Below are 25,817 nucleotides of genomic sequence, written 5' to 3'. Positions count from 1 at the left end.
ATTTTTTTTTTTTTGAAATGATTTTAAAAAAATATTGGCTCACCAAAAAATTTTTAAAATTTAATACAAGGTTTTTTATAACATGTACTTATCGCAGTAAAAAAAAAAAATCATAAATCGTTAATCAAAATTTTTGTTTATATGCATTTAAAGTTCAACAATTTAATAAATATGTTAAAATCGCAAAATTATTTACGTAATCTTTTTTTTTTTATTTTATTTAAAAATTGTACAATCTATGAATATTACTTTTACAATAAATACAAATGATATTTATGGTAGTAACACAATAATATTAAATTAAATAAACAATTCAATATTTATTACATCAAAGCAGTTTATGTTTTGAGAGAAAGATCCATTGATGGAACTTCATGGCAGGTATGGAGTTTGGGGTTTAGTCCTTTAAAAGGTCATTACACCGTTTTCGTTTTATTTATTTATTTATTTTATTTTATTTTATTTATTTCAACGGATCAGACGATCCAATTACAATAATTTAAATAACATAGTTCATAACTGAATATTAGAATACAATAATAATACAGTAATAATACAATAATAATAAATAATAAGCAGTACTACATACTTAAATACAACAAATTTTGTTTACATAATTATTAAATAATTCTATGGAATTAAAACTAAATAAATCAATGTTTAAATCATTTGCTATTGACATTATCCTATTCATAGGAGAAGCAGATATAAAATTTGTTTTATGTGTAAAAATATAAAACATAGTGGTTGATCTAGTTCTGCACTGAGGGACATAAAAATTAAGAAAACCTAAAATTTCAGGGCAATTGATGTAACCTATGACGAGCTTAAATAAGAATTTCATATCAAATATTTTTCTTCGTTCAGATAAACTACCAATATCAAAATAACGTAATAGTGGTTCATAAAGAGAATGAGGCATACGATTTAAATTACATTTGAAGGCCATAAATCGTAGGAAACGGTTTTGAATATTATCTAAACATTGACTTTGATAATTTAAGTAAGACGACCAAACAACAGTATTATATTCTAATTTTGAACGGACTAAACTAGTGTATAATGTTTTAAAAACAGCAGGATTAGTGAAATCCTTACAATTTCTAGTAATAAAGCCTAAAATCATAGAGGCTTTCCTAACTGTATGTAATAAGTGTTTATTATATGTGAGAGCAGAATCAAAAATTACACATAAATCACTAATATCATGAACACGTGACAAAGGAGACTGACTAAAATTATAAGATGCTATAAATGGAACCCGAGATCTAGTAAAAGATATAATTTTACATTTATCAATATTCAATGGTAGTTTATTAATAGAACACCAATCCAACAATATATTCAAATCATTTTGTAATAAAATTGCATCGTTGTGAGAATTTATTTGTCGAAATACTTTCAAGTCATCGGCAAAAAGAAGTTTTCTTGAATGTAAAAAATTTAAATCATTAATAAATAATAGGAATAATAAAGGAGCTAAGTGAGAGCCCTGAGGTACACCGGATGTTACAACGCAAGGATTCGATTTGTAATTTTTATACTTTATAAATTGTTTCCTGTTTGATATATAGGATGAAATCCAAGACAGAAATGGGTCCTGAATACCCATGTTATAAAGTTTAGATATGAGTATTGCATGGTTTACCTTGTCAAACGCTGTAGAAAAGTCTGTATAAATAACGTCGACATGGGATCTAGAAGCAAAGGCGTCTAATATTAATTTATGAAAGATTAAATGATTTGTAGTTGTTGATTTACCACTTAAAAAACCATGTTGGTCTTCACTTACTAATTGAGATAGCAAAGGAGTTATTTTTCTTGATATAATTGATTCAAAGATTTTTGGAATTATTGAAAGTAGGCTGATTGGACGATAATTTGTTACACTTGATATATCACCACCCTTAGATATTGGTGTAACAAAACTTGTTTTCCAAACGGTTGGAAAAGTACCAGTAGATAGGGATAGGTTATATAAATACAATAAGGGAATAGTTTATACAAATTTGCAGTTTGAAAAAAAAATACTGGGAATCATATCCGGGCCCGGATTAGATTTATAAGTAATTGTATTAAGTTCATTTAAAACATCAGTTATATTTAAGACTACAGAAAATAAGTTTAAATCTGAGGTTAAAACCGAGCGAAATGTAAGTGAATCTGTTGTGAATGTGTCTGAACTGACATAGACATTTTTTTTTTATATATAAAATTTAAGCAACTGATGCTCTGACTTTGGATTAGTTGATGGGAGGGGGTGAGCAAGTAGGTCACGACACCATTTTCGTTTTAAACGTCTGGGTGGGTTTCCAGGAATCGAAAGGACTGTAAGATTACGTATTAGCGGGTTGCTATTAGAGGAAAGACGGGGTTGTGGAAGCGTTGGTAATGAGTAGAGCCCGGATTTATATGCATTTAAAAAGTGTCAAATATGATGCAAATATGCAAAGAAAAAGTGGCTAAATATGCAATTATATGCATTATTTTAAACTTTAAAAAATGTGTTTTTTTTTTAAAAACCCATACTTTTACCCAAAGAAAATTCTAAATATTTTATCAAAAACAAAAAAAAAATTGAAAATATCCACTGCTATATATTAAATCAATCTAAAACTTTTAGGAAACTTAAAAAAGAGAATACAAATAAAAAAAAAACTAAAATCCTCTATAAATATTTTAGATCATTTGAAATTACTCTCAAAAAATAATAGATAACTTAAAAAAATTACAAATATTTTAAACATTAGTAAATAATAATATAAATTTTAAAACTTGTCAGAACAATATAATTAAAATATTAAAATAGGTTCTTTTAATAATTTTCAAAACAGTGAACAATAATATATTTTTCCATATTTTCTGATGTCATTGAAGTTCTTTTTTCAGTTAGAATTGATTTATTCGTACTAAACGACCTTTCCAAATCCACCGAAGTTATTGGTGCAAACTTCATACATGAACACATAGAAGGAGTTAAGTTTGATGGCATGATACTGTTTTCTTTCCCTGACAAAATTGCTGTTATCTGCTTCGCGGTTTGGAATCCAACATTTTTTTCAATTAAATAAAACAATTTTTCTTGAATTATTTTTCCTTTTTGTCCTGGTACTTTTTCCATAGCCAAAATAACATTATTTACAATTTGAGTAGAATCACACAAAGTTAAACTAGAATGTTCCAAATTTTTTATACTTTTCACTATTATAAAAAAATGAGATTGAATAAATGTAAGGTCACTTTTAACAGATTCCAGATTTAGCATATTAATACATTTTTGTATACTAACAACATTTTTATCTTCTAATTTCTCTAAAATTATTTTAAGATCATCAAAATGATCTGCACAAAAATTAGCTGCTTTAATCCATGTCCCCCATCTGGTTAGTACTGGTTCTGGCGGCAAAGGTATACTGGGCATTATTTCTTTGTATACATCTACTCTCTGAGGTGCTTTAAGAAATACTTTTTTTAAATTACTTACCAAAGTATTTACATTGGGGTACATTTCTCTAACTTTTTCTGCTAGACGCTGGATCATATGAGCAAGACATGAAATGTGTATCATATTAGGAAAAAATACGTTTAGTGTTTTACCAGCTTTCATCATATATGGCGCTGCATCGGAACATAAAAGTAATACTTTTTCATCATTCCCACCATGAGGCCACAATATTCTTAAGCTGTTACAAAGCGAGAAATTGTCGAATGATTAGTTTTATCTAATTTTTTGCATGAAATTAAAAACGGTTTACTAGGATTTTGTTCATTTAAAACACCAACTAAAAGGTTTGCAATATAACTACCGTTGATATCTGTAGTTTCATCAACGATTAAATATATATACGAGTCCCCAATTTTTTCTCGAATTTTTTCAATTGTTCTTACATAACATGGATGTAAGAAAGACTTTCGTAAAGTGTTTTCATCAGGAATGTGTTTTTTTGTATGATTTTGTAAAAAAACGCGGAAGACTGGATTTTGTAGCTTAAACCAAGGTATATTTGCTGCTATGAGGCTCAAACACAAATCTTCATTAAAACTTGATGTTTTTGGTTTGGTTTCATCTCCCAACAACATTTGTTTACTATTGTTAGAACTTTTTTTCAAACATTTCAAATGAAACTCGGTAGTTACATGTTACGTTATTTGAAATTTTTTGTTACAACGCACCTGGCGATCACAAACTTGACAATAAACTACTAATCCATTAGTGGTAAATACAGTTTTGTCACGATTGTAAAACTCAACCCATCGAGGTATGGATGAACTCAAATTAGATTTAATTTTTGGCATTTTGTCTTTTTTTCAAACGAGGCAAAACAAACACAACTGCGGACACACACATTGACAGACGAACGATGGTCGATAACTGCGTATTTAATATTAATTAATTGATATCGTGCCGGGTGGTGGCTATTATTAGGTGCCGGTCGACATGGCAGCCGAGAATTTCCGACCGCCGGTATATTGGAATTTAACAAAAGCAGATTTATAAATATAACTTATATAACGATACGCGAATACACGATGTCGATGTGATTATTTATAAAATGATATCGACATAGTAAGCTGAGACGCGAGTGTATATTTATTAATGGTTAATTTATTTAAAACCCATTAAATATTCATGTTATATGCATTTATGAACAAATATGCAATAACCCTCGAAATATGCAAAATATGCAATATAAAATTTGGAGTTTAAATTCGGCGTGTTATGAATCGTGGACATTTTAAAACCCCATAGACGTGCATACACTTAGTGCAAACATGCAAATGCATATAAATCCGGGCTCTAGTAATGAGCTATAGCTTCTTTGCGTACCAATTTCATTTTTAAATCAGTGTGAATAGTGTGGTTTGAAACGCAAAGAGGAGCATTTAAAAGTTTTCTAAGTGCTATGTTTTGAAAAGTTTGTATTTTATTTATGTTAGATTTTTTAGCATTACCCCATAACTGTATGCCATAGGTCCAGACTAGTTTGATTAAGGATTTATATATGAGCAGTTTTGTGTTGATATTAGTGAATTTGTTATTGTTAATAAATGTTTTAAGAAGGCGTAAACGAGAGTGAGTTTATTCGTTTAGACTTAATATGGTGGGCCCAGGTTAATCTACGGTCTAGAGTTAAACCAAGATATTTAACTGTTTGAGAGTTTGGAATAGAGATACCATGGATTGAGACAGCTGGGCAGGGAGTAGGTCTAAGGGTAAAAGTACAATGCACGGATTTTGTCTGGTTTATTTTCAACCGCCAATTGGTGTACCATTCTTCCATGAGGGAGAGGTGATTTTGAAGATGGCGGGAAGCAATAATCGGGTCATTATTTACTGAAATTATAGCTTTATCGTCGGCATAGTCGGCAACTAGCGTATTCGGGGAGGTTGGTTGATCAGAGGCGTAGATGTTGTAGAGCACAGGCGAAAGAATTCCACATTGCGGAACGCCTGCCGATATTTTGGCTATACTGGAGAGGGTTTCACCGAAACGAGTACTGAAATATCTGTCAGAAAGATATGATTTAATAATCAGGAAGTATACAGGATGTAAAAATGTTTTCAATTTGAAAAGAAGCCCTTGGTGTCAGACCCTATCAAACGCTTGAGAGATATCAAGAAAAACGCAAGTGCAATATAATTTTTTTTCTAGTGCGTAAGAAATTGCATCTACAACTCTATGAACTTGGTGGATTGTTGAGTGGGTAGATCGAAATCCAAACTGGGAGTTGGGAAGAATGGAATGTATAGTTAGGTCAGGCAGAATTCGTTTTAGTAAAAGTCTTTCGAGAATTTTAGCGAAAAAGGGTAACAGACTAATTGGTCGGTGAGAGGAGATGGAGTCAGGAGGTTTATTTGGCTTTGGAACAAGAATAATAATCGAGAATTTCCAGAGAGTAGGAAAATATGAGAGCCTGAGAACAGAGTTAAATAAATGTGTGAGGTGGATGATCGCTTTTTTTGGCAGGCATCTGGCAACTTCAGCAGTAATATGATCAAACCCTGGAGACTTTTTGAGTGGGTATTTATCAATAGCATATTTAACTTCATTCGGAGTGAAGTGTTTGACTGGATGTGTTACTGGTAGTGGGGAGTTTAGAAACTCTTCCACAGAATTGATGTTATTAGGAGAGGCAATATCAGGGTGAGGCTGAAAAATTTCGGATAGATGGAGTTTGAACAGTTCGGCTTTATCTGTATCAGATATAGCAAAGCTACCATCGTTTTTTTTTTATTGGGACGTTTGGGGCTTTAGTTTTGCATGCATTTTTTGTAGCTTTCCAAAGACTACCATCATTTGAGAGATTAGTTAGAAAGCTTTCAAGAGATTTTGTTTTGAGTTTGGCTAACAATTTTTTTAGATGGTTGGCTAGTTTGTTGTATTTTTGCTTGTGAGAAGGTAGGCGGGTTCGTTGGAACAGGGCCCTAGACCTAGGTTTTTCAACAATGATTTCAAGAATGTGAACTGGTATAGCAGGAGTTTTAGAAGGGTTGAGAGAAGTGACTGTAGATAACCAAGCAGCAGTTTGAATGAGGTTTGTGAGATTGTTAACAGCTAGATCCAGGTCGTCATAGGATTTTAATTTAATGTTTAATTTGATTTGTTGGTCGACAATGTCATGAAATTTGATTTTGTTAGTGGTGTGATTAAATAATTTCGGGGATTCCTGTCGAAGAGGAGGGGAGACATTCAGAGTTAGCAGTACAGAGGAATGGTCAGAATTTAAGTCGAGTATATTCTCTGTAGTACAGTGAATGTTGTTTGGGATTTTTGAAATGAAAATGTCAAGAATATCTGGGTTTTTACGAGCGGAGGTCGGCCTATATGTTGGGCCTGGTGGAGCAAGAACTTTTAGATTACCTCTAGTTACAAACTTGTGAAGAACCTGACCGCGCGGATTGTTTGCACGGTAACCCCAGGAAAGGTGTTTCGCATTGAAGTCACCGCCTATAATGCAATTGTTATAAATTGAGTTAAAGTAATTAGTATAATTTTGAATTGTTATCTTATGTTTTGGAGGAGAGTAGATGGCCGCAATAGTAATAGGAATATTATTTAACTTTATGATTAGGGCACATGATTGTAAATAATCAAAACAAAAATGTGGAAGAGGTTCAAATTGAATAGAATTTTTTATGAGAATAGCAGCACCACCATGAGCCGTGTTATCAGGATGGTCGGTTTTTAAAATCTTATACCCAGGTATATAAATGATGGAGTATTTGGTGAGATGGGTTTCGATAATTAGTGCTAAGTCAATGCGTGAATTGTATAGGACTGTTTGGTTTTCGTTGACGTGATTTTTTTATTCCGTTTGCATTGAATTGAAGAATTAAAAGTGATTTATTTGTAGCTTTGTCTGACATTTTATTTAGCAAGAAGTTTTTCGATTACTTTGGTGAGTAGGGATATTAGAGGATTTATCAGTGATTTGAAATCCTCAAGGAAGTTTGTGATGGTAAAATTTAAATCAGGAGCGGTTGAAGGAGTTGAATTATTAGCTGACCTACCAAAAGTAGCCTGGGCATAGGTGGGGGAATGAGGATCGGGCTGGATTGGGTGGGTGTCATTTATTGGATGACTATCTTTAACAGTTGTGGTATTAAATCTAGTGTTAGTTGGTACAAAGTTACTTTTGATATATGGTTTTTTGGCACGTTGAAGTTCCTTGTAGACGGAACAGCCTTTGTAACTTGCAGGATGATCGCCTGAACAGAGAGCGCACTTTGGTGGATCCGAGCGTTGATTTGGACAGTCAGGGGACTTGTGATTTAAGCCACAGCGGACGCAGCGTGAGGGGTATCCGCAGTAGGTTTTTGTGTGATCGTATTCCTGACAGTTGGTACATTGGCTGATTATTTTAGATTTGTAGGGCTCTTCGACTTTGATTTTCGTGTGTAACAGTGAAGACAGGTGAAAGATTTCAGCTGACTTGATTGATGGCTCTAAGTCTACGAAAAAGAGTGGAAGTGGAATTTTTGTTACTTTGTGGAGAACATTTGTAACACGTCTTATTTCAAACAAACGAACTTCGAGTTCTTCTTTAATTGTGTCAATATTAGTGGTTGGATGAAGGTTATGTATGACGACACGGAGTGGTTTATCTTGTTTGAGCTGATAAGTGTGAAATTTCGCTTCTTGTTCTTTTAAAAAGTGAATAAGTGCCCTGTATGATTCGGGATTCGAAGTTTGAATTTTTAAACGATCAGCAGTCGTTTTATAGACAAAATTATCTACACCAATTAATTCTATTAAAGCTGTACATAGATCTAAGTAGTTAACCACGCCCCTAACAAAAATAGGAGGTGGTGGTTTGAAAACATCGTCTGAGATATCATTATTTTGTTCGAAAGGCAGATGTTGCGAAGACGCGCTTAGGTCAGGCTCATCAAGTTGATTTAGGATTTCAAACCGATTTGTTGACTTAAACAGTTTAGTTTTTTTTGTTGCAATATTTTGTGATTTATTATTAACCTGATCGCTTATTGATGAGGTTTGAGAAGATGAAGAGAGATTTCTTTTACCTTGTTTTGTAACGATAGTATAATTGTCATTTGGATTTTTATTTGAAGTTGCGTCAACATATTTGGAATTATAAGCGTGAGGGATTGAATTATTTGGCTGACTGGACGTTGTTATTTTGTGTTTACCGATTTGCTGATTAGCTTTATTATTAATATTATTCATAATTAACTGCGGCGGCGGCGTGTGATTGTTTTATCTAGACCGCCTAGCGGCGGTCGCAGATAAGGAGAACTCGTATGCACTATTGCGTAATACGCGTAATGTGAGTACGGCGAACTTAAATAAGGATATTAAGCAACGATTTTGGAGAACTTATACAAGCGACGTAATTAAGTTTAACATAATAAAACCCTGCGTAGGTTGAAAATAAAGAAATTCTAAAGTACGACTAAGATTTACTCATAGTCACTGGACAGTGAACTCTAGTGAGTACGATTTAATTAATTACGAGAGGAGCGCACGAAACACGTGTGTATCGGATGGCTTCCACCGCGGAACTGACATAGACAATAGAAAAATAATGTGCAAAATTACTTACTATTTCCTCACCACCACATATAGACTGATTTTCGTAAGTCATCGAAGTAGGTAGTAAATTGTTTGAGCGTTTATTACTTAAAAATTTCCAAAACTGTTTAGGATTTGACAATAAAGAGTTTTGTGTATCTGTTATATATTTATTATAATCCACCTTACACTGAAATTTAACTTGGGCACGAAGATTAGAAAAAATATTATAATTAATTTGAGAAGGAGATTGTTTATATAATTTGTGAGCAATTTTCTTTTTAAAAATTAAGTCCCTCAATACAGAGCTAAACCAACCTGGGTATTTTCTTATATATATTTTTTTTTTGTACAATTTTTATCAATAATTTCAAAGATAATATTATAGAATCGAGAGACAGCACTGTTTATACATTGGTCTTTGAAAACTATTGACCAATCAATGGATGCAATTTGTGACATTATAACATTAAAATTACATACAGAAAAATCATATTTAAATTCATTATATTGTAAGGGAATACAGTTTTCATTAATAGGGAAGGTAATAAGTAGAGCTGGGTGATACGTATAATCGATTGGTAATAACGTATCAGTTTCACACGAAACTAAAACATCTGTTGAATTTGATAAAATTAAATCAAGCATAGAATTCTTACGATTTTTTATTATATTGAATTGTTGAAGATTGAGATATGAAAAATTTGCTAATACATTTGTTTCTAAATTTGTATACTTAAGTGAGTGAGGGATAATATGGTTATTAACAACAGACCACTGTAGACCAGGAAGATTATAATCTTCTAATAGAATAATTTTAGCATTACAATATTGACTTAATAAATTATTAGCAGTATCTGTATGTAAATTATAAACATTAATATCTGACTGAGGTGGTATATATAGAGTGCCAATTAGTAATATTAATGAGCCTATTGATAATTTTATGTATAATTGTTCAATTTTATTATCTTGAAGTAGGACGTGGTATGAATGAAAGTTAAATGAATATTTTGGTAATAGAACGTTAACTTATTGGACCTTAGGTGCCTTCTGGGGTCACCTGGAATCGTGGAAGTTGACAAGTCAGATATGAGAGGTTTTCGGTGGTTGGAGAGATTGGAGTGGAAGCGTTTATAAAATATTTTGGATGGTTAGAATATTAATATCTCTATGGAGAGTTTTATTAGAAACAGAAAAAGGAGCTTTAACAATTTGGCGGAGGCATTTTGACTGAAATGTTTGGATTTTATTGATGTTGGAGGGATTAGATGTTCCCTAAAGTTGTATACCGTAAGTCCATATCGGTTTAAGCAGGAGTTTGTATATAAGTAGTTTATTTTTGACATTAACGTATTTTGATGTGAGAATAGGATGGAGCTGGTGAAAACGATTATTTAGGGTGCGACGTTTGGTTTGGATATGGGTTGCCCAGGTTAGGCGTCGGTCGAGATAAATAATTTTTAATTTAAATATTTTTTTAAAAAAATGAAGAAATTTAATGACTTCCTTGGTCTTGATGTTGTTTCACCAATGAATCGATTTCTCTTAAAAATACTTCTATTTCAGTTTTTTATTTTTGAGACGTGTTCATTACCGAATATTTCTGAACATATATCGACCATACAATGTTTAATTAATATTTCACCAATATTATATGACTTTTTTGTCTTAGCAATGTGCATAGCTGCAATAAAAGAACATTTTAAATACACTTTGTCAACTGTGGTATATGATTTAATATTTGTTTTTATTTATCTTTAACACATCACGTTTTCTTAAAAAATATCTGTAGTTTTATTTCTGTATTCATTATGATTAGTTTCAAGATGCCGTATAAGTTAATTTGGCTTTAAAGAAGCATTTGCTAGTACAATACCTATATAACACATTGTGGCAAATCTACTCCGTTTTCATTTGTATAAGTAAACCCATAACTAATATATTTATCAATGTATTTATATGTGTAGTGATACAGCTACTGCGGTAGTTGGAGCTGAGTGTTCCGCGATGGGCCGGACAACTGGGAGTGTGCGTTTAACACAATAAAAAAATAAAAATACGAACACCAGTGTAAGTGCAGTACACATTATTTATTAGCACATATATATTCACACAGTAATTACTGATATCGCGCGCGGCGAATGACGGCACAACGACGGTAATAAAAAAAAGACAACGACCACAGTGTCGATGTACACAGCGTGTGGGTATGTTGAGGTCGTTGAATTTTCGTTTTACAACAACGAGTGAAACAAAACAAAAGAAAATTGGTACTCACAATTTTGAGAGAAAAGAAACGTGGTTTCAATAACTTTACTATTCCGAGTGAATAAAATAAACAGACATACCGTGTTGTCAGTGTGCCGGTTGTAGCAAAAAAGAGACCGATACCAGGTGGCCGGTACTCGTGCGAGCCGACTTGTCTTCCCGTCCCGCCCCACGCCTTTGCGGCGACGTGGGTCAGTTGACTTTGTCCGGCCGACTTTGCCCGTAGTGGTGGTTGATCAGGTGTAGACCGGTCGTTGCGGTGCCTGTACTTTTTTCTGGCGACCGTAACGTACCGTGTCAGTAGCTCATAGATATTTTTACCTTTTTTCTAGGTATTTCGTCCATCTCTATTTCTTGTTCATTTGCATTTTATTTTCATTATTTTTAACTATCACAGGTTTTATGAAAAAAAGATGAAAGTGATTTCTGTTTACTCATAATAAATGTTTAAATTTCAATAGGTATACAAAATTATTGGTCAATTTACGAATAACATTATACTAATCCTAACGACTATTCCACACTGGGTATAGGTAGGTTGACGTTAACCTCACGACTACACGAATAAGTATCATACGACGGTCACAACATTGATAATTGATTCCAAAAAAAATGCTGGCAAAAAATTTATCAAATACTATAACTTATAGCTATAAATATACTTTATCGGTTGACATTAACGGAAACGAATAAATTTGATAAGCTTCTATGTACCAATTATCAATACTGTGAATTTACGAAAACGGTTTCATTTATTAATTATAAGACTTGAAAATAAAAATATTATACCAACGTTTTAAATTTTAGCCGACCCATTTAAAATTATTGGAGACCCAAAATTGGGATAGGGTCGCGACCCTATGGTTAAGAACCGCTGTACTACTAGATAATATTGGAAAAATAATCGTTAATATTTTTAAACTGGAACGCGCAGGGTGCCATGGAAAATTAAAATGTGAAAACTGTTGTTTAAGGATAGACGTAAAGGTTTAATTATTTATTTTAAAGGGTAATAAATTTTAAGACTGTACGGCGTTATGATTAGACATTTTAGGTACACCCCTAAAGTCGAGGAGTTTTTTCTGAATATTATGTTGTGTTAAAATCTTTTAAAATCTGAAATAAAACTCATTATTAACATTAATCTACCACAGAAAAATTATCGCCTGTTAATGATAAAGAGCTGGACAAGAGCTCAATTGGAGAACTGAAGAAACTTGCTGGTTCAGTTACCTAAAAATGAGTTTTAAAACTGTATATTAGGGGAAAATATTTATTTAATGAGTAGGTATCAATCAAAATTTAAGATTATAAGTATCAACAATAAATATTATAGAATTAGAACTAAATCTGCTGGATGATAATTTTATCAAACACCGATATTTTAAACATCAATAATTGTAGAAACTAATATTTTAAAATGGTTATCGATATAGCAATAATTTAATTTTATCACTATAATAAAAGTGTTCTGTGTTCCTGCAGATGTTATAATAGTTCTCCACTGGTCTAGGTTTAAAATGAACCGAGCTCAGTTCCTTAATCATTTCTTCTTTTAAAAGAGATAGGGTTTTGATGTCAACAGCATTAGCTATACGAGTACATAGAAAAATGGTATAAGCACAATATTTAATTGGCTATTAATAGTTATTAACATTGATAAAAGATATTATTTATACTTATTTAGAAATCAAAATTGAATAGTATATTTTAAAAAAAATACTTTATTTACGTATTTGTCTATTAAATTTTACATAATTTTACATAGATACCTATTTCATTACCTTATTATATAGAGTATTATATAGGTACAATAATTATTATTTAATTGGATAGCTACCTAAATTATCTACTTTTAAGGACTACAATTGTGTACCTAGTGTTAAAAGTCAAGTTTACAATAAGACAATATAATCTTTAATATAATTCAACTTACCTTTAAATACTTCAATGTATTGCTACAAATCCCAAGCAATTAAAAAATCAACCCCATCATTATCGGACATAATAAACCGTTATAAACTTAATAACGCTTTAAAAATATTTAAATAATCAATAATTAATTAAATAATATAATATTTTTGTACTTTAAAATACTAAATTATTTTAAATTATACAAATATACAATTTAATATTTTACACGAGATAGTACGAGCATACCATACGATAAGTCATTGGACATTCGGATACCGAAAACAGGAGAACATGGATTATGGACTATATCATAACAGAATGGTTCTGGGATAACCCGTGTTTTCGATAAACGTATTATTATGTTATCACAACTAAAAATAGATTATATTTATATACCTATTTGTAGAAAACATTTTTCAGGTTTGTTGTATCTTGCATGATAGATTATATATTGATCGCATTACGATTTCGTTACGTTGTGTACGCTACGAAATGTGTTATGATTGTTAATTTGTGTATGGTTGTATACACCGATCATTATTATGTTGCCCAACTGATACTGATTGATATTTGATAGTATTTTTAGTTATTTCTGTTATAGGTGCTAAAGATTTTGTTATATTATTTTATCTAAATTTATATGAATTAATTTTTAACTTAAACAGATTACTTAGTTGTAACAGATATATACTGTTTAATATATCATATCTTATTAATTATCATATTCTGGTTGGATGAACGATTTACTATATGACAAAACAGTTTTGTTAATTTTGAAAAGTTATTTCTTTCAGTGACAAGCTGTAATAGAAATAACTGACTTTTGAAATAACTATTGTTCTAATTAATATTTTCAATTTTTTTTTTATTTATCATCAATAAATCTTAGTGTAACATGTATAATTTATTTTTTTTTTATGTTTATTTTTTAATACTGAAAATAAAAAAAAAATTAAATTAGCGCCGGTCTCCCCTAACTTTATTTTCATTAAATAATTCTATGAACTGTGGAATTGAAGGTATTGTACATATTTCTAACCCATAGTAACCGAAGAGGTCAACTTCTATAAATATATGTTCATTAAATTCGTACTTGTATACTTTTCACCTCAAACAGTTATCTTTTTCACAGTTTTCAGCTTTTCTTGTTAAACTTTTTATAACTGGTAAACTGTATCCCTAGGATCCCAACTGTATAATGGTGGCATATTATAATTTATGTATAAGCTCAAGTTTTCTGTTTCATTATTCATAGTTGAGCGTAATGGTGATTTTAATAAGTTGCTGGCACTTATCAAACGTTCAACATCAGCACTATGAAGTTTAGCAGCTGCCATTCTTGCCAACATTGTAAAAATATTTGGAAAATATTTTGAGCCACATAATGTTTTTACTAGTTTAATAAGATTCATTTTTCGTAATTTAGATATATTTTTCATTGATATCAATTCATCATACTCCAATGAAAATTATTTTATATCTATGTTTGCTCCAATTAAATTATGAATATCTTTGATGCATGCTACAGAAGATAGTATAACAAATGGTTTTTAAACAGTAATTTTTTATCAATAGAAAATCTTTGTGTTAAAAATTCTTGAAGAGAACATACAATTTGTTGTTTAACTGCTGCAAGACATCTATTTTGTGTAACAAACTTATGATGGGATTTATGACGTGGAGTTTCTATACTTTTTATAGATATTGAATTTATTGTATTGTACATATCCGTTAGAATTTCATTAGGGCATGGAACACCTCTTAATTGCCATTGGTTAAGCCAGTATAATATTATCGGTAGATTTTTAATTTAATTACTCAATAATTAGTGTAAACTAAGTGCAATTATTTACAGAACCTAATAGTATGTAACTATAGTAGTTTATAAAGGGATACATATTATAAATTATAATTAATAATACACGAATTTGAAGTAGGTAACATTACATATTTTAATCAATTACAACTATGAACTAATTGTGTTGCCAAATCATTAGACTTATACTTCATAATTATTATACAATAATTATAAAATTATTTTTCTCATGTACCTACCTACACTTGGTTAAGTTTTAAAATATATTTTTTTTTGTATAATTTATTTAAACAACTTACATTAATTTCTTGTCAGGTGACACTGCTGAGAGCCTTCCTTCTCTTTAACACGTTCACGGCCACTGCATAATTTGAGAAGTAGTTTAATAAAACTACAACATAAAATGCCTACAATGAATATTACTTATATCGTTATCTAATAGTCAGATTTAAAAACCAAATACACCTTTAGATTCGTAGAGAAGTATTTAAAAAAACCATAGTATTATAATATTTGTTAGAATAAACCAGGTTCCAATAAATCTGTATACAAAATAATGGACCTAATGTCAACTATGGTTGACACGTGGCCGTGAACGTGTTAATTAATGTTATATTCTTTAAGTCACCACACTTACTTATTATACATTGTATGTATAGATTGTAAATACACTTTTATTTAATAAAAAGAAAAAAAACAACTTACATTAGGTATTTCTGTAATTTATCCTAGCAGTGATATATATTTTTTCAAATTAGGATAAAATATGTTTAAAAAATTATATCAAATCAAAAAAAAATGTTGCTGAGTAGCCGCTCAAAAAGAAGACGCATAGCAGAAGAGGTATAATATAGTAAGACACCATTCCCAACATATAATATTAATATGTTGAATGAAAATTCAAGAAAATTCACTTGTAATATGTTTACCTACAATAGAATAACGTTTTCTCTCATTTAATGAAACCTAACAATATGATGAAATATTTAGAGCTAGAGTATTAAACTATTAGTATTAAGATTATAATATTATCAAATATTAATAAGTTATATATTATATTATATTAATGCAATTAAAACAACTAAAATCTAATATGCACGTTTTATGACAACCTAATTGAAAAAACAGTTATTAACATTAGAAAGTACATAATAATAAAACATTTCAAAGTATTTTACTATTCTGAACTATTATGAATATAATTCCATAAAAAATTATTATTATAAATTTATTTTAATCAAATTATATCAAATACCTCCATATACACCTTGATTTGTTTACAAAAACCAAACTGTTTCATTTCACGTCAATATTCCAAGTTACCTTATATGGTGTAATTAACATTTTTACAATACAAATATCACCAAATATACACTATCCAATATTGGATTTCATAAACAGTTACGAGGAGACGCGTACCTAAAAAAAAAACCAAACTATTTTTTGTACAAAGTTATTTATTTAATTTTTTTACAAAAAACATTTATTCGCCTTCAAAGTACTCTCTATTGGAGTTAATGCACTTGTTTAATCTTTTTTTCCAATTTTCTAAGCACTTTTTAAATTCATCATAAATACTATATAGATACAGTTGATTTGATTAACTAATTTTAATTAGTATAGGTATCTAAACATAAAATCAATTTTGAAATTACTCACAGTATGTTTCAGTCTGCATTCAAGTATAATCAATTATTAATTAATTTGTATGTACTAACAGAATTGAAAGGAAAGTTTTAAATCAATAAATTAATAAAATATAAAACAAATTATTATTAAATAATTGAATTGATCAGTTTTTATTATACCAGTATAAATAGATAAGATAGTTGAATTAAGTATTTGAATCAATGTTGGCGGTGGGTACATTGTTTTTTTTTTAGCTGTGTAGTAGTTAATAAGCGATCAGGTACATGTTTAAACCAACTTTGAATAGCAGGTTTAACATGATTTTCAGTGGCTGATTCATAAAAGACTCTGACGACTTCTGAAAGGTAAATAAAATAAAAAAAGATTGATATAAAATATAGGTAACCTACATATCATTTCAATTTACTATGTTCAACCAAAGAATTTGTTGATCAAACATTGTTGTAATGAGCAACAGTTAAAAATGTAGGCCATGTCAACCCTCAAGTAGTACTTATGTCTAAGGCTATGTAATACTCAAAGCAAGGGAACCTGTTAAATCATATTTGCTGGCTTTTGATCGAACAGAGCATATTTATTGCATAATATATTATATATAAATACATACAAATAATGTATAAAATATAATTATTTTAATGCAATAGAGTTGATAATATCGTAGATAGATTAATAAATGTTAACATACCTAGTAAGACTTTAAAATAGTTGGTACTGGCAAACCCTGATTTTTTTCCTTTATTACCAGTAAATGTAATAGATGTTGATATTTCGTTGTTTAAAAGTCTTATAATATGACGGGTAACATCATTGATACTTGAACCACCATACATTGAAAGTTTCTTTTTCTGAAAATTGATTAAATCTTAGTTAATAATATTGAATGAACATATTGTACATGAACACCATAATATGTACAAACAAAATAGTATTTACCATAAGACTGTAATATAACTTATTGTTTAAAATCTCATTAATATGATTCAATTGTGTTAATTCTTTTAAAGGAAAAATGTTCATTGAAGTGTATTTCAAATTCATCAATTTGTATTGATGTAATATTGGGTAGGCAGTTATCAACTGAACAATCCTTTGTTAGTAATTTATCCAACTTGTTTAAAATGGTGTTTTGATTCATCAAAAATTTTTGAACCTTTACCTTTACTTCAGCTAAATCTTCGAGAACAGAAAAATAATATGAAATCATGATTTAATAAAATATATTCATAAAAATAATATATTATAATTATAAAATTGAGCACCTTAGTAAAAATAGAACCTAACAAAATTCCCTCATTGGAACAATAAATCTAGAACCAACTAAATGTAAAAAAGATAATAATAAAGATAAAACTAAAACCCAATAATCTACAAAAATAAAAATATAGCCAACTATAATATTCTTAGGTTTAAAAAGAAAAGTATACAAATGACAAATGTCCTATGCAGTTAATTTTTATAATAATTCAGTTAATATAAAACAAAAGTCATTGTAAAATCAATACATTCATCACTCTGTTCAGAATCTAAAATTTTGTGCTAGTGTTAGGTATTATTGTTGTAATATATATTAAACATACATTTACATTGACTTTTAGTCTCAACCAATTCATGGCTTTTGTTTTTTGATAAAAATGTTTTATTATTGTCTAATATTACATTATCAAATTCAAAATTATCATTTTCTGCATGACTCATTACATCTGAACCTACAAACAAATTTTGGATTAAATACATAATAATAACAGTTGTACTATAGTATAGTAGTATGGTTCTTAACGGGGGCGGTACCGCCCCCTTGGGGGCATTTCGGTCTCTCTGGGGGGCGATAGTTTTGAAGGGGGCGTTGAGGGGGCGGTAAGCTTTTTCAAACTCGGAGATGAAAAATAATACAATAATTAAACGTGAAATCAGAATAGTTGTAATTGCGACAATTGCGTACGCTATGTAACGGTATACGGCATGTTATCTAATCGCATTTTACGTATCGGGAACGTCCTGTTTATAATAGATTTATTTTTACATTTTCAACCATAGCTCTAGACTATTGTATACTGTACCTTGCACTCTTGCAGTACGTGATTGATATCGTTACAGTGAACGTCGCGTTTTCGAATAAACTAGTGCGTTTTTCTGACAACACTAATAAATATTTTTATAATGAGTGATCATAGTGCAAAAAAGAAGTGCCGTCAGTATTTAGTAGAGTACCTAAAGTTTGGTTTTATCGCATCACCACTTAATGTACAGTTACCGTTGTGCCTTATATGTGAAAAAACATTTTCGAATGAGGCAATGAAGCCATCAAGAATGAAAGATCATTTATCAAAAATTCATTCCGATAAACTGGAGAAACCACTTTCGTTTTTTCAGGCTCTTAAAGCAAAAATTGAAAAACGGTCTACTGTGAATAGTTTATTTAAAAAACAAACATCTGATCTTGATAAAGGACTTGTCGCTTCGTACAAGGTGTCTTTATTGATAGCAAAAAACAGTAAACCTCATTCAATCGGTGAAACTCTTATTTTACCGGCTCTCAAGGAAATAATCGATACTATGCAAGGAGAGGGTACTAGCAATAAGATGATTAAGTCAATTCCTTTGAGCAATGACACTGTCTCCAAAAGAATTGATGAAATGGCAGATGACATCGAAAACAAACTTATAAATTATTTAAGAGAAAATAATTTTGCACTACAGATTGACGAATCAACTGTGACAGATAATAAAGCTATATTACTAGCTTACGTGAGGTTCATTAATGAACGTAAAGAAATCGTCGAGGAATTATTGTTGGCTACAAGTTTGATCACTGATACCAAAGGGTCGTCGATTTTTCAAGCAGTGGAGGAATATTTTACCAGAAAAAATGTCCCCTTGACAAATATTATTGCATGCGCAACGGATGGCGCTCCTTCGATGACCGGTCGTCATGTTGGGTTTATAGCCCACCTTAAAAAAGCTGCCCCAGGTGTTATTTGTGTTCATTGTGTTATACATCGCCAACATTTAGCTGCTAAAAACTTAAGCAGTGTGCTGCACGAAACCCTTCAATTCGTCATAAAAGCTGTAAACAAGATTAAAGCAAGTTCACTCAATGACCGCATGTTTCGAGAACTTTGTCATGATAATGATGAAGATTTTGAAAGATTACTTTTGCATACTGCAGTAAGGTGGCTTTCCAAAGGAAAATGTTTGTGTCATTTTTTTGCATTATTTGACTCTATCATTGAATTTCTCGATAAAATTGATCCTGTCTTAAAAGAAAATTTGAAGCAACGAAAAATTGAGATTGGGTACCTCACAGATATTTTTGAAAAAATGAATGAAGTCAATTTGAAGCTTCAAGGGAATAAGATGAACTTTATTAAAGCCAAAGGAATAATTTCCTCATTCATTTTTAAATTAGATCTTTACAGAACAAACATAAATCGTCAAGAACTGATTCAGTTTCCGAATCTCAAGTCATGTTCAGACGCAAATGGTTTAATTCCAGAAGACAAAATTCTAATTTTCACTGATCATATTTTGCAGCTCAAAAAAGACATGAAATCAAGATTTCAAGATCTACTTGAGTTACAAATCTGTAATTGGATTTTAGATCCATTTTCGTTTGAATCTGTGGAAGATCTCGAACCTCATTTACAAATGGAATTTATCGATCTTAAACACGACTGTGAGGCACAACTTGTTTTTAAGCAGGTCGGTTACGAGCTTGCCTGGATCAAGCTTAAAGACACTTATCCACAACTATGGCAACAAGTTAAATCGTTGCTTCTCTCTTTCCCGTCAACGTATCTAGTTGAAAAAGGATTCAGCGTTGTTGTCCAGCTTTTGACGAAACAAAGAAATCGGTTGGACATTTGCAACAAAGGTGATCTACGTTTAGCTTTGACCAATATCAAACCAGACATCGTTAAATTAGCAGCTACTCATCAGGCTCAAGGCAGTCATTGATAGGTATAATTTGTATATTTTATAATTTTTTTTTTATGGTTCAGTAAATCTTTTTGTATAGTAAATTATTAAATTGTTTTGTTAAGGGGTGTAAAATATAATCATAACTATCTAAAAATAAGAGTTTTTACTTTAATAGTTTAATTAATAATGTTATAATATACTGATGAATAAATAAATATACAAATATATATATATTTATAAGAAGAAAATTTGATTTTGCACGAGGGGGCGTTAGCAATTAGTTATTACGATAAAGGGGGCGCTGAACTAAAAAAGGTTAAGAACTACAGTACTATACAAATATACTAGTATTCCACATTAGGCGGAATCCACTGTACAAGCCTTAATACTACACATTTTATATCATTACAATTATAAAAACAATTCTGTCACAATAGTTACGAGTACAATAAATTGCTTTTTATAGTGGATCGCTGATTAGAAATCTGTATGGATTGTGTTGGATATAGTGAATCAATTTTAGTTAATTCCATACTTAAATTGGAAAGTAAGCTGTCATCTAAATTCTCATTGGTTAAATCTAGAACAAAGATACATAAATTATTTAATTATTATATAATTATAATACTTTTATACAACTAGCAATTATGATAAAAAATTACTTTTGTCGAGTTCACTTGAATTAGAAATATTACTGATGTTGAAAAAATCTTGGTCGCAAAACATATCTGGTGCTAAAATGAAATGTATATATTGTATAATACTAATTATTTGAAATACATAATAGATATTATTATATTAGATAAGTAAAATGAAAGTTGTGATTATTTACATTTTGTCCGCATACATTGAGTCGATGTAGCAAGATTGTCAAATTTTGGGAGTTTCAGAGTCATTGCATGGATTATAAATTTTTGAATTATTAGATTTTGAACATGACTCTATAATTTAAAATTTAAGTAATTAATTTAATGAAATAAACCAAGTGAGCAAAAAATTCATTAAAATGTTTACAATTGGTTTGAGCACGGAAAAACTTTCTTTTTTTTGCATTTTGAGATGGAATAGATGTATTTCTGTAATACAAATTTGATTCTTGGGCCATGTTAGTATTCAAAACTTGCAAGTCTAATACTAAAATTTAACATATAATTACTTTCTATATTAATTTGAATAAATAAAAATATTATAAATTAATTAATTTAAATATATATTACATTCCATATTTTGGTTAGAAGTTTTCATTTTAAATGTACTTTATGATGCTGAAACATTAGAATATAAAATTAAAATGTTAATAGTTGAATAGAATTCAGAAGTTACCTAAACAATTTCCAATTTTTAACTAATGCAAATATAACAAAATATTTTAGTATAGTTATTAGTAATATTATTATTAATTGATAAATACAATATAAATTAATAAAATAAATAAACGTACCGATAGGTTTAGGAGGATCTGGATACTTTAATCGCTTTGAAGATGACGCTGTTACTGGATGATGTAGTTGTGACTGAGATTGAGTGCTAGAGTCAGAATCATACATTTTTTTGGCCCTTATGCGACGTTGACTTTTGGCATTATTTATATCAGTATCAGTATTCACATCACTATAGTTTTCTGCAATTTGTAATTTTTTTACAGCCTTTTCAAATATATCTGGAAAACCATTCATCACAAAAAGCAATTGTTTATTAACAATTATTATGTACACTATTATTAACATATCTTTAATATGGATTAATAATTAAAGTTTATAACTAATGTTAACCCATATGAGAAAAACATAAAATCATTAATATGTCTTATGGCAGGCCAAAAAAAAGTGGCATTCTACTGGATATTTTTTACTCCACAACATAAGACATATTAATATCAAAAAAAAAATAAAATACTAACCATCAGAACCATAGATTTTTATAAAAATGTATAGTGACCATTTACATTTTTCTGGTTGGTAGTCTGGAGAAACCATTTTTGAAACTAATTTATAGTATTTGTTTTTATTAATTATACCATCGGGATAAAAGAAATCATTATTATTTAACCTTAGCTAAGGTTGAATCAAATCCATAAATTGAAAACATGTGGGCACTTAAATAAAAACACAAAATATAGGTACCTATACATATCCTGATAGTTGATCAATTGATCAATTTATTATTATTATTATTATATATACTTTTAATACCTAGTTAAATTTTAAAACCTATTGTTCTATATACGTTAGATAAATAATAATTTAATAATTAATTAATTTCCAAATAAGTATTTATAATTATAAATATACATGTATGAAAAGTCACCAAGTACCAATATTAAATTTATTTGAATCGTTAAGAACTTTTATTTAAAGTTTCATAGTATAATTAATGATTAGGTAGGTACTGAAAGTAAGAAATGCAGAAAAAACCGTATAAGACAGGGAAGAATGGAGGTAGTATTATAGTATTACAGTATGTTGTTGTGTCAATGAGCCTAAAGACCTGTAGGCTATAATAGTCGAGGAAGAACTACACTAATAATATCTCAAAATAGTTACCTATTATAATATAATTATCATTAATTAACATTAATATATTGACTTACCTTAAATTGTCCATAGTAATGCCAGATTGCCAAATTGAAATGTGTGATTGTCGCTTCGCCTGTCGCGGCGTCAGTGATATTGTGGTATTGTGGTGGTTGCGGTGTGAAAAATGTTATCATTGTAGTAAAATGAACGACGCGTCGCGTTATTAATAACATTTATTCGTTTATTTTTATTATTTTGTATTAAAAGAAAATAATTTGAAATTAAAATAATAGATAACACTGATAACAGTAAATGCAAAACAGCCTTTTTAAATATAAAACACAAATATATATATATATATATTACAATAATATATATATTCCATTTCGAACGGTCTGTGGATGTCCAATGTAGTTCCAAACTTCCAACTAAAAGTATACATAACATATTTTCAATCGGGAAGAAAAAAGTAAATCGTGTTAAATTGGCGATTTTTTTAGGGATAATCATTATAGGCTATCCACGCGTGCTGTTCCCAGTCAGGAAGTAAACAGGAAGTTCCCGTGGACGCCAGGGCCGTGTGTTGTCAGGGCAATGAATAACAATAAACTTGATTATATTTATTTATGTGTTAAAGAATAAAGACCTCGCATTATGATCATAAATTATCAAACTTTTACAAGTAGCTTTTAAAAAATTACATTTAGTATTCTTGAAATAACAATAACAATCATTTTTGAATACATTGTATGTCCCAATACTGCCATGATACGTAAAATAGCTGATATATCATTAATTGTTCACTAGTCTATTAAAGGACATTAAAAATAACAATCCTCCTTAGTTATTAGAACTATACACCCCACATAATTTAGTAGGCATAAGGATGATTCTACTGCAAAGAACATTTTGGACTGACGTTTCAGCATGAACGCCAAAATGTATGTTCACCGAACTATTTTTAATTCATAGGGCATCAAATAGATTCGAAATTTGTAGTTCTAAGGGGGCCACGGTATACTTGGATTCCAGAATTATAATACGATGTTTACGATTTACGTGCCATGCAGCTGCGAGGTGTATTTAAGATGGATTTTTCGAAACGAACACAGAAATTTATGTTTTCTAGACCATTTTTAATCGAACGGCCGTTCAATAAAGATTCGAAATATGTACTTTTCAAAGAGGGCACGCGGTAGACTTACGATGTATTTACGATAATACTGGCCAGTACGCTGTACTGCGTACTTTAAAGGGATTTTTCGTATTGAGTACGGAAATTTATGTTTCCCAAATGATTTTTAGTTTATTTAAGTTTTAACTGTATTTGTAACTTATAAGTTATTATTACCTAGTTTAAAAAATGCCAAAATGTTGTATATTTTTGGTGCCTAAATAAGGTAAAGCTTTCAACGATCGAGTAACAATTACCGATTTATGTATATTATTCCTAATATGAATAATATATAAAAAGGCTTTAAAAATATCAATTTCTTTGAAATCGTTGGGTATATCCTCTAACATGATTCCGAAATATTTTTTCTTCTGAAATACTTAATACTTCTGAATCAGAAGTATTATCGTCTACAATATTATCATACTAATCGCTTTTATCGCCGGATTCAATATTGGTAATTAACTCTGAAATTTGTTGTTCAGTAAACCTCATCGTGTAACAGTACATGTATCTATAGACTACAATACTATAATATATGGAATAAATTAAAACCATACGACAATTGGTAAAATTATTTTAATTTATTTGATAATTATGATTTATTTTGATGACGAGCTTTGATACAATCGGCCGATGTAGTTACAGCTGTCGCCCTTTAGAACATCTTTAGGAGGGTAGGCAATAAAAATAAATATTAAAATCTAGAGTTGAAAGGTTTCAATTTAAAACAGACATTTTCTATTTTTCTTATTTTTCGGGACAGTTCTTTTTTTATTTCTCTGATTTTTAAATGTTTTAGATAACATGTGGTATATTGAAAAATAAATAAAATAAATGATAAATTTATTTTTGATATCAAAAGTTTTCTCCTTAAAACTTTTTTAGTATATTTTTAAGTTTAAAGAAATTGATCTTGAACAAAACGTTTTCAGGAATAAGTCCCATATGAATAAAACACCGGAAAAAACAAATATATTTTTATCAAAATGCACCATTTCCATAAGTACTTAGTTTTTTCTTTTGTTAAAAATCACTGAAGACTCAAATTATTTTAATTTATTTATATAATTTGTAAGTCAAACTGAAGTCACAAAATATCAAAAAATAATTAACAAACAAAAAAACATTTGTAAATATAATAAAAATATAATAATGTAACAAACAAAATAAAATAAAATAATATCCCCTGTTGATACTTACCAATATTTAAATAAAAATAAAATAAAACAAAACAAAATACAAAATAAAAATAATTAATATGTCAGCCTTTTTAGTAACTAATTAATTATTACTAATACTAATTTAACATAAATTAAAAATGTTCACAATATTTTTTTTTATATTTTAATGGTTTTTTATTTTTATTGTTTATAACAATAGAGATAGATAGGCCACCACGATTTTCCCTCCAAAACTGATCTTGTTATATATGATTTCTATAGTTTTATTGAAGTTAGGAATGATATGTAAACATTTTTTTAAATATAAAATAAATATAAATTAAAAATATTTAATTTCTC

The 25,817-nt window shown here is 29.6% G+C and overlaps 2 protein-coding genes across 2 annotated transcripts; both read right to left on the bottom strand.

Annotated features, from left to right (window-relative positions):
* Nucleotides 1-616: 616 nt before the first annotated feature.
* LOC113560002 lies at nucleotides 617-4,296 on the bottom strand (the record flags this gene model as incomplete). The annotated part of the gene is made up of 5 exons (XM_026965789.1): nucleotides 4,189-4,296; nucleotides 3,749-4,125; nucleotides 3,485-3,683; nucleotides 1,649-1,713; nucleotides 617-1,427 (listed from the first exon to the last, which is right to left on the bottom strand). Coding segments are annotated over exons 1-5 (1,560 nt in total), but the record flags the coding sequence as incomplete, so codon positions are not given.
* Nucleotides 4,297-17,656: 13,360 nt separating this feature from the next.
* LOC113560001 lies at nucleotides 17,657-21,137 on the bottom strand. Its single transcript, XM_026965787.1, has 3 exons — nucleotides 21,062-21,137; nucleotides 18,266-18,392; nucleotides 17,657-17,882 (listed from the first exon to the last, which is right to left on the bottom strand). Exons 1-3 carry the CDS (start codon nucleotides 21,135-21,137, stop codon nucleotides 17,657-17,659), a joined length of 429 nt encoding a protein of 142 aa, XP_026821588.1.
* Nucleotides 21,138-25,817: the final 4,680 nt, after the last annotated feature.

Source organism: Rhopalosiphum maidis, chromosome 3 (genome assembly GCF_003676215.2).
Source record: "Rhopalosiphum maidis isolate BTI-1 chromosome 3, ASM367621v3, whole genome shotgun sequence".
NCBI classification, from domain to species: domain Eukaryota; kingdom Metazoa; phylum Arthropoda; class Insecta; order Hemiptera; family Aphididae; genus Rhopalosiphum; species Rhopalosiphum maidis.
This window is presented reverse-complemented; position numbering and strand designations above follow the sequence as displayed.